The sequence below is a fragment of the Ursus arctos genome, unplaced genomic scaffold (genome assembly GCF_023065955.2).
Source record: "Ursus arctos isolate Adak ecotype North America unplaced genomic scaffold, UrsArc2.0 scaffold_5, whole genome shotgun sequence".
Lineage (NCBI taxonomy): Eukaryota > Metazoa > Chordata > Mammalia > Carnivora > Ursidae > Ursus > Ursus arctos.
The window spans coordinates 3,884,099-3,895,420 of record NW_026623067.1 but is presented as its reverse complement, the minus strand read 5'-3'; the positions used below and the strand labels follow the sequence as shown (position 1 = coordinate 3,895,420).

At 34.7% G+C, this 11,322-nt stretch overlaps 1 protein-coding gene across 1 annotated transcript; it reads right to left on the bottom strand.

Moving 5' to 3' along the window:
- Positions 1-8,225: 8,225 nt before the first annotated feature.
- On the bottom strand, positions 8,226-9,170 carry LOC125282930 (olfactory receptor 5V1-like). The gene has a single exon (XM_048220759.1). The coding sequence runs from the start codon at positions 9,168-9,170 to the stop codon at positions 8,226-8,228; it is 945 nt and encodes a 314-aa protein (XP_048076716.1).
- Positions 9,171-11,322: the final 2,152 nt, after the last annotated feature.

Sequence of the window (11,322 nt, the reverse complement as noted above, 5' to 3'; positions counted from 1 at the left end):
ACACTCCATGCTCTTGGATTGGAAGAATAAACTTTGTGGAAATGTCTATACTGCCCGAGCAATCTACACATTCAGTGGGATCCTGATCAAATTATCACTGACATTTTTCACAGAGCTGGAATAAACAAACCTAATCTTGTATGGAGCCAGAAAGACCCCAAATCATCAGGGTTATGTTGAAAAAGAAAACCAAAGCTGGGGGCATCACAATGCCTGACTTAAAACTATATTACAAAGCTGTGATTATCAAGAATGAATGGTGTTGGCACAAAAACAGACACAGAGATTTATAGAACAAAATAGAGAAAGGAGCCAGAAATGAACTCTATGATCAACCTAATCTTCAACAAATCAGGAAAGAATGGCCAATGGAAAAAAGATAATCTCTTCAATAAATGGTGCTGGGAAAATTGGACAGCCAAATCCAGAGGAATGAAACTGGACTATTCTTTTACACCATACACAAATATAAACTCAAAATGGGTGAAAGACTTCAATGTGAGACAGGAATCCATCAAAATCCTAGAGGAGAACACAGGGGTAACCTCTTTGACATTGGCCACAGCATCTCTTTCATGACATGTCTCTAAATGCAAGAGAAACACAAGCATAAATGAATTATTGGGACTTCGTCAAGATTAAAAAAAAAAAAACCTTCTGCAGAACATAGGATACAGTCAACAAAACTAAAAGGCAACCTACAGAATGGGAGAAGATATTTGCAAATGACATATCAGATAAAGCGCTGGTATCCAAGATCTATAAAGAACTTCTGAAACTCAACATCCAAACCAAACCAAACCAAACCAAACGAAACCAAACCAAACCAAATTATCCAGTCAAGAAATTGGCAGAAGGCATGAACAAACACTTCTCCAAAGAAGACATACAAATGGCCAACAGATGCATGAGAAAACGCTCCACATCACTTGCCATCATGGAAATACAAATCTAAACCACAATGAGATACCACCTTACACCAGTTAGAATGGTTAAAGTTAACAAGACAGGGGACAACAAGTGTTGGCGAAGAGAAAGGGGAACACTCTTACACTAAGTGGGAATCTAAGCTGGTAGAACCACTCTGGAAAACAGTATGGAGGTTCATCAAGGAGTTAAAAATAGAGCTACCCTATGACCCAGCAACTGCACTACATGGTATTTCCCCAATTATACAGATGTAGTGATGAAGTGGCACATGAACCCCCATGTTCATAACAGCAATGTCCACAATAACCAAACTATGGAAGGAGCCGAGATTTCCTTCAACAGATGAATGGATAAAGAAGATGTGGTTCATTTATACAATGCAATATCACTCAGCCATCAGAAGGGATGAATACCTACCATTTACTTCAACATGGAGGGAACTGGAGGGTATTATGCTAGATGAAATAAGCAGAGAAAGACAATTATCGTATAGTTTCACTCATATGTGGACTATAAAATTAGTGCCAAGGACAATAGGGGAATGGAGGGAAAACTGAGTGGGAAGAATTCAGAGAAGAAGACAAACCTGAGAGACTCTGGTCTCTGGGAAAAAACTGAGGGTTGCTGGGGGGGAGAAGGGTTGGGGGAAGGGGTAACTGGGGGATGGAAATTAAGGAGGGCATGTGATGTGATAAATGCTGGGTGTTATATGCAACTGATGAATTATTGCAAATTACATATGAAACTAATACTGTACTATATGTTGGCTAATTGAATTTAAATTTTAAAAAATCCTTGCAGAAAAGACTTCTAACAATGAAGATAGGTTGTGGGAAAATTTTTATATTTAACATATATTCTTGCACAAATCTGATTGCTGTGCTCTACCCTGGAGTTATGAGTTTGCAATATTTTGAATAAAGTAAAAAAAGATTATCAAATCGGCCATGAAAATATACTTTATTCTATAAAATGATTAAACTCCCATTATCATCCAACAACACTGTACTAACACCATAGAATATGCTATTAATATTTCATAGATATACAAGTTATATTAAAGAGATATTTGTGTTTGAGGTTTTCCTCTAGATACAAGTTTAGATCATCATATTTTTTGGATCATATTTTTAAAGCCCACGAAATCATTGCTGATTTATTCAAGCTAATTTGTGATTCTTTCACCGTTTGTACATAGAGTATTATGTCATTTGCAAATAGTGAAAGTTTGACTTTGTCTTTGCTGATATAAATGCCTTTTATTTTTGTTGTTGCTGCTTTCTTTTTTTTTAGGATTTTATTTATTTATTTGACAGAGAGAGATAGCGAGAGAGGGGACACAAGCAACCAAGGGGAGTGTGAGAGGGAGAAGCAGGCTTCCCACCAAGCAGGGAGCCCGATGCATGGCCTGATCCCAGGACTGTGGGATCTTGACCTGAGCTGAAGGCAGAGGCTTAATGGCTGAGCCACCCAGGCGCCCCTTGTTGTTGTTTTCTGATTGCTGTGGCTAGGACTTCCTGTACTAGCAGTGGGGGTGGTGAGAGTGGATATCCCAGTGTTATTCCTGACCATAGAGGAAAAGCTCTCTGTTTTTCCCTATTGAGACTATTACCTGGGTTTTTCTTCATATATGACTATTATCATACTGAGGTATGTTCCCTTAGCATTGCTTTGTTGTGGGTTTTATGATCATATGGTTCTTATCCTTGCTTTTATTACGGTGGTGTCTCATATTCAATGATTTGTGAATATTGAAACATGCTTGCAACCCAGGACTAAATCCCATTTGATCATGGTGATTTTTTTTTCTTTTCATTTTTTATTGAAGTGTAATTGACGTACAGTGTTATGGTAGTTTCAGATATACAATATAGTGATTTGACAATTCTATACATCACCCAGTGTTCGTCAATATAAATATAGTCACCATCTGTCACCAAACAATGTAATTACAATCTTACTGTTCTACTTTTCATCTACCTTTTTTTTTTCATTTTTTTGTACTACTGAATTCGGTTTTCCTGTAAAGCCATCTTGCCCTATACTTGTGTTTGTTGGAAGAGTGTTTATCACTGATTGAATTTCTTTCCTGGTTATTGGTCTGTTCAAGTTTTCTATTTCTTCCTGTTTCAGTTTTGTTAGTTTATGTGTTTCTAGAAATTTGTACATTTCTTCCAGATTCTCCAATTTATTGACATATATTCATATGTTTTTCATAATATACTCTTGCAATTGTTTGTATTTCTGTGGTATTGCTTGTTATTTCTAATTTCTCATTTTTTATTGTATTTACTTGGGTATTTTCTCATTTCTTTTTGAGAAATCTGGCTGGGTATATCAATTTTATTTTTCATTTTTTCAAAAATAAAATCTGTTCTATTGTTTCTTGTTTGTTTCTCTATCATTTATTTCTGCTCTAATCATTATGATTTGAGATTTTTCTTGCTTCTTGAGGTAGGCCTGTATTGCTCTATACTTCCCTCTCTTTTTTTTTTTTTTTTAAGATTCCTTATTTATTTGACATAGAGAGAGACATGCGGCAAGAGAGGGAACACAAGCAGGGGTGTGGGAGAGGAAGAAGCAGGCTTCCAGCAGAGGAGCCTGATGTGGGGCTCGATCCCAGAATGCCAGGATCCACTCCCTGAGCCTAAGGCAGATGCTTAACGACCGAGCCACCCAGGCGCCACTGCTCTATACTTCCCTCTCAGGACTGCTTTTGCTGCAAAGATGTTGGACCTTTGTTTTTTCATTTGCATTTGTGTCCACATACACATTATTTCTTGTTTTATTACATGGTTGACCCACTCATTGTCTAGTAGCATGTTGTTTAAACTCCATGTATTTGTGGTCTTTCCAGATTGTTTCTTATGATTGAATTTTATTTTCATAGTATTATATTCAGCAAAGGTGCATGGCAAGACTTTGATCTTCTTGAATTTTTGAGATTTTTTTTGAGCTACTGTGTAATCTATTCAGGGAAATGCTCCATATGCACTTGTGCAGAGTGTGTATTCTGCTGTTTTAGGATGGAGTGTTATGAATATATTTGTTAAATCCATGTTCCCATGCGTCATCCAAAGCCACTGTTTCCTTGTTGTTTTTCTTCATAAATAATCTCTCCATCGATGTAGGTGTGGTGTTAAAGTTCCCTATTAATTGTGTATTATTATCTACTAGTTCCTTCGTGATTGTTAGTAACTATTTTATGTATCTGGTTGCTCCTATGTTGGATGCATAAATATTTATAATTTTTATATCTTTCTTGATGAATTCTTCCTTTCATATTCTATAGTGCTCTTCTTCTAGTATTACATTCTTTGTTTTAATGTCTATATTTTCTGATATAGTTATCACTACTCCAGCTTTCTTTTGACATCTATTTGCATAATAGATGGTTCTCCAACTCCTCACTTTCAATCTACAGGTTTCTTAGGTCAAAAAACAATCTTGTAGGCAGCATAAAGATGGGTCTTTTCTTTTCTTTTTTTTTAAATCCATTCTGTTACAGTATGTATTTTGATTTGAGTGTTTGGTCCATTTACACTCAAAGTAATTATTGAGATATTTGTATTTATTTTCATTTTATTATTATTTTTTGCTTGTTACTGATAATTTTCTCTGATCCCTTCTTTTGTTTCTCTGACTCCTGTTTTGTTCATATTCTTTGGTGATATAAATGAATTTATAGTGATATAAATGAATTTATTTCTCTTTATTTTCATGCATATTAGTGGGTCTTGATATATGATTACAATTAGATTTGTATAGAACATCTTCTGCATTTAGCCATCTAAATTAATTTGTGGTGTTTAAGTTTGAACCCATTCTTTACTCCTCTCTTCCTCACATTTTAGTCGTATGTTATTATATTTTATATCAATTTGTTGTTTAATCTCTTGAGTGATTTTTTTACAGAAATATTAATTGTTACTGATACTGTGTTTCCTATCGTGATAATGTTACTTATGTTCTCTCCTTTCAATTCAAACAGTCCCCTATAATATTTCTTTCAGTTCTGGTTTAGTGGTCATGAACACTTACAGTTTTTTATTTTTTTTATTTTTTTCTGGGAAACTCTATCTCTCCTTCTATTCTGAATGATAGCTTTGCTGGGTAGAGTAATCTTGGCTGCCAATTTTTCCCACTTGGCAATTTGAATATATTATGGTACTTCCTGATAGTTTGCAAAATTTCTTCTGAAAAATCTCCTACTAATCTTATGGGTTTTCCCTTATGAGTTGCTGCCTTTTTTGTCTGGCTGTCTGTACATTTTTTTCCCTTTATCACTATATCTTTCCCATTTGATCACAATATGTCTTGGTGTGGATCTGTTTTTGTTGATTTTGATGGGAGTTCTGTGGCTCCTGGACATAAATATCTGTTTCCTTCCCCAGATTAGGGGAGGTTTTGGCTACTAGTTGCCCAAACATATGTTCTGCCCCTTTTCTCTCTCTTCTTTTGGGATTCCAATAATATGAATGTTATTTAAATATTTACTTGGTTTTTCTTAATTCATTTTAGAGAGAGAGCACAAGCAGGGAGAGGTAGAAGAATAAGCAGACTCTATGCTGAGCAAAAAGCATGGTGTGGGGCTTGATCCCACGTCCCTGAAATCACGACCGGAGCCAAAACCAAGAGTCAGACAATTAACTGACTGAGCCACCCATGCACCCCATATACTAGGAATGTTATTTGATGGAGTTACTGACTTGCCTAAATCTATTCTTATTTAGTGTAATAATTTTTCCCCCTCTTTTGTTGAGCTGATTACTTTCTATTACTCTGCATTCTAGATTATTAATTTATTCCTTTACTTCTTCCATCCTGCTCATTATTCCATCAAGTGTGTTTCTCACTTCATTTGTTGTGCCCTTTATCTCTGCTATGTTGCTTCTTATCGCTGTGGTAAGGGCCTCACTCATTTCTTCCTCTGTTTCCTCCATTCCAGTATGTGTCTTTCTGATCATTATTTTAAATTCCCTATCAGGAATGTTACTTGTATCTGTTTTGCTTGATCTCTAGCCAAGGTCTATTTCTGTTCTTTTATTTGGGATAAATTTCTGTCTTCTCCTTTTGTCTAAGCCTCTGTGACTCTTTCTGTGTTTTTGGAAAGTTAACTATGTCTCCTGTTCTTGAGGGTAATGGCTTCCCACTCCATTGTCATCTTCCCACAAACACTTATATGTTAATGAATAATGACCTTTTGGAATTAGAGTTAATTATATTATTCACTGTGTCCTCTATACCTCCCTGTCAGCAATTATTATTTCCTTCTACACTTTTCTCCATCTTTCTGTTTTTTTTTTTCATAAATGATTGCTGTCAGTATAGTTTGAAAGTAGTTAACATAAAATGTCAAGTTATCTAGAGACACACTAGTTAGCCAAATCTAACAAATTTAGCTAACCCTCCAGTGTATCTTGAATTTTAATGAGGTGGCTGATTTTAAGCTCAACTATGCATTCACATTGCACTAAAGTGTCAAGTACATCCCAGAGGATTTTCTCAGGAAATTGTCAAGTAATTTGGCCAGATTTTCTCACATATCTGTGATTTTTAAATAAAAGAGGAGAAAGGAATAAATATAAAAGGATCACAGAGTTTCCTCAAAGGCAGCATGATATCTTCAAGCAAAAGGATATGCCATCATCAAAATACTACCAGCCATACATTTAGATAGACCTAGATCCCCAGGACAGGAGGCCATGCCTTCTACCACTTTTATCCAGTTTAACGATTTGTGGTTTTAACATCTTGAGTTTTGTGTAGTTCACTCCAAACTTCACTTTGTGGAAACTGGAAGACCCATTATTTTGCTTATACTTCAGGGATATTTTTCTTCAGTTAATAAGAAAAAGCTAACATCACAATGATTCTATGTTAATTAAGCACAGAATAGTATAAACATTTTTTTCCTTTTAAACATTTCCCAAAAAACTATTTAAATGTTGGCCTAGGCCTGATTTGTTGTGAACTTGGTGAGATTCCCACTGCTTTCAACAGAATTCAATTAGATCCTGACTGGAGACTAAATTTTGAAAGTATTTGGGATGTTCAGGGTTGAGGAAAACTGTGGAGAAAATTATACATGATTGCAGAGTTAATGCAGTGTAATACATAAGCAGTAATACTTCAAGAAAACATTTTTATTTCTGGATGTGATAGAAACAGGGGAATGGAGTGTGAAGGTTGAGCCATCCGCAGTCAGAAACAATTGCTTTTAGAGGGGGTAAACAGAAGGGGGAATGAACCATGAGAGACTGTGGACTCTGGGAAACAACCTGAGGGATTCAGAGGGGAGGTGGGTGGGGGAATGGGATAGGCCAGTGATGGGTATTAAGGAGGGCACATATTACCTGGTGCACTGGGTGTTATACACAAGTAATGAATCATGGAACTTTACATCAAAAACTAGGGATGTACTGTACGGTGGCTAACATAATATAATAAAAAAGTAAAATAAAATAAAATTAAAAAAGAAACAATTGCATTTTAGCCATATTGAATGATAGTCCTGAGCTTCAAGGCATAGTGGAGTCTAGTTTCATGGATTTTAGCCTGCATAGCTGGAAAAAAATTGGTAACAAAAATGCAAAGTAGTTGATAAGGTGTGTGTGTGTGTGTGTGTGTGTGTGTGTGTGTGTGTGTGTGTGTGAATGTATTAGAAAATGATACTTTCAGTTTTAACCATGTTCAGGCTAAAATGTGATAATATCGTGAACTAAATTACATATCTAAATCAGGATTTGGAAAGTGAGTGATCTCTTTGGAGGGACAAGTAGAACTGAGAATGGATAGAATCATAAGAAAAGAGATAACTATAAATACAGAATAAGTGGAAGCTAAAATTGATAGAAAGAGTGAACTAGTAATGTAAATATATCAACATAGATAGTCAATCATGTAAGGGAAATTAGAAAAAGGAAGATCTAAAAATAGATGATAAGAGAATGATTTAAAACAAATACTAAAACATATAGGGGATAGAGGTATGAGTATGGACACAGGTATGAACATATACGCAAGTTAACTTAAGAGCAGCTCAGTTTATACCTGTTAATTATTAACTGTTCTCTGCTTACTCTTGAAAATGCCTGTTTTTGGATGATAAATTTTAAGAGCTCAGTGGATAGATATAAAGATATACATATATAGATAAATATAACTAGTGTACATGTGTTCATAAATTTCTATGAGTACATAAATATGTGTTCTATATATCAACTGAAAGTTATTCTATGAATCCTTCCTATGAATTTATTCTAAAGTGAGCATAGATATATTCTGCTTTAATGTTATAATTGCTGCAAACATGTTCTGTGACATAGAAGCCTTCTGAGTGCTTCTTTGACCTCCACGTTTTTCAGGCTGTAGATCATGGGATTTAACATTGGGGTAATAACCCCATATAGCATGGAGATGAGTCTGTCTCTGGCTGGAGAGTGTTGGCTGGAGGAAGGCCGACAGTAGGTAAATATTGTGCCATAGAACAGACAGACCACTAGGAGGTGGGAAGCACATGTGGAGAAGGCTTTGCGCTTCCCTTCCACTGACTGGATCTTTAGAATGGTGGATATGATGTAGATGTAAGAGATAAAGGTAATTAGGGAGGCGCTTATCCCCAGGATGCCTCCAACCACTAACACAAGCATTTCAGCTACATAAGTGGATGAGCATGAGAGGGCCATCACTGGTGGGATGTCACAATAGTATTGGTTAACTCGGTTGGACTTGCAAAAAGACAGGCGGAATGTGGACACCGTATGGAGAAGGGAATTGAGAAACCCCACTGCCCAGGTCCCAGCTATCAGCTGGATGCAGTGGACCTTGGTCATTATGAGCATGTAACGAAGGGGGAAGCAGATGGCCACATACCGGTCATAAGCCATGGCAGCGAGAAGGAAGACTTCAGTCCCTACCAGAGAAAGCAGGAAATAAAGCTGAAAAGCACATCCAAGGAAGGAAATGCTTTGCTGCTCAGTCAGGAGGTTCTCCAGCATCTTGGGGACAGTAGCTGATGGGCAGAATATGTCTAAGAGGGATAAATTTACCAAAAAGTAATACATGGGTGTATGGAGCTTTTTCTCAGTCCCAATGGCCAAAAGAATGGCCCCATTTCCTACCAAGGTGACCTGATAGATGATGGCAAAGACCACAAACAGAGAGTAGCGCACCTCAGGGAGGTCAGAAAGCCCTACGAGGATAAACTGAGTCACAGTGGTAAGATTGTAAATATCCATCTCCTCTCTCCACAACAACTTTCTGGAAGAAATGAAACAAATAGACACTGGTTAGACTAAAAAGCCAAGGAGACTAGTGATGAGAAATTCTTGGAAAGAATTTGATGTGTGGTTGGTAAATTTTGTTGTTATGATAGAGATTTAATTTATTAAAACAACTGTGAAAAACATTGTCTGCATTCATGTTTCTTGAAATAGGCATCCTCAGTTCTTTATAAAGAGGCAGATTTCTGAGAACAAAGGAGACATTTAAAAATTTGCATTCGTAGTAGAGCACCTGTGGATCTTTCATCAGTGTGTAGGATTTCACAATTCAGTGAATGTTGATGGCGTGTTTCTCACTCCTGTTCAGACATTGACATTATTTTGTCTTGTATTATCTAAATGTGTACAATTGTATGCACTAGCTAAAATCTAAGTAACTCAAAAGTGGAAGCTGTGCATTTTACATGATATACAATTTTGATAATTGTTACCAACTAGCAGATATATGGTATATATGTCTAAATGATTATTCAGTAAAAAAATTAATGGTGTGTCTCCTGTAATGACAAAGTGTTTCTGATAAGAAAGAAATGTGGGAATGCTTTTGATTCCAAATTATAATAATTTTAATATGAATATTAATGTTTGTTTTCCCAGAAGTATACTTTAATAAAATTAAAATAGCCTGCAAAGTATAAAAAAACCCACAAATATATGTATGTAAAATCTGGTTTTGATAGTATCCGTGAATAAATATACTCACATAATATTCAATTCCCTTCCCTTTAAAATTTAAAATTTCACCATGTGTCTAATTACTTAAGGAAATATGGGGTTTTAAATACATATATATATTACATTATACATTATAATTTAATTATAATTAATTAATTATAATTATGTATTTTTCTATCTTCCTCGCCATACTAACTCATTTCATTTTAATGGCATTTGTATGCATATTAGTAGTAAACATAATTATAATGTTCAAGGCTATTTACAAAAGTAACTTTGATTAAACTTCTACAAATCAATACTTTTGTGAATTTTTTGTCATTTTGAAACCATTTTCTTTCTTTAAAGTCACATGTGTGTGAGAGTAAAAGAGAAGATAATTCAAAAATAAAATCTTAAAGTCACATTTGATAGTCTCCCATCCCCATTTAGTCTAATGGAAATTGTTAAATACCTTTGCTCAGAGAAAATGTACAGTGTATAACAGATTATACATAAATATTTATTTACATAGAATTAAATTATTTTGACACTTCTTTCAATGCAATATTTAATAAAGATCTGTGAAACTACATGAGAGAAGTTTTCACTCCTTCCTCAAGCAATATCTGTTTTGTACCATGCTTGGGAGTAAAAAACAAAGCAAAACTCACATTAATGATATTAAAATCATAAAAATTAGGAAATGAAATTACTATAATAACCAGAAAGTGCTTGAATATCATTATCTAATCAGGAGATATTTAATGAGAAAGTTAAAAATATTGAAATAAAAAAACATCTATCATGTCAGTAATCAAATTCTCAAACATTCATAAAATTACAAAGCTGCTAAGTTTCAGTTTGTCTACATCTTTATATATTTATTTCTTGAAAACGGTATAGTGAAATCATTACATTTTAAAAGGCACTTTCTGTTAAAAGAAAAAGTAATATTTGAGGCAATAAACATTAAATTCTATGTTAAATACTTATTTTTCTTTTTACCCACACTTGCTAATTTACCCCCTTTTTTGTAAAAAGGATAATGAGAAACAAGTCAAAAACATCCTAATGGGCACATAAGCTAGTTATTTTTGGGTTCCATAATCAATATGTATCCTTCATAACATAATGCATATTCCCTACACTTTGCAGTGTATTAAGTTTTTAAATCAAACTTATTGTCTTGGCATATAAAATATAGAATTTGTTTATTTGGGGATGGAAATTTTATTTACCTCAGCAATACCCTCCTTTTGAAATCAAACATAATTAAAGTTTATATATTTGTCATTTAATTAGAAAAATAAGAGGAATATTTTTGTTAATCATATATTGCTGAGGAGGAAGTTCTGTAACCTTCCTTATTAGTCCAGAAAATTGATACCACTTATGCTAGAGAATCTGAGAAATTCTTGTGAAATGTAATATCTCACCTACTTTTTGAGAT

What these genes read in the sequence shown, in the direction of transcription:
- LOC125282930 (XM_048220759.1), bottom strand. Translation starts at nt 9,170, where the DNA reads ATGGATATTTACAATCTTACCACTGTGACTCAGTTTATCCTCGTAGGG.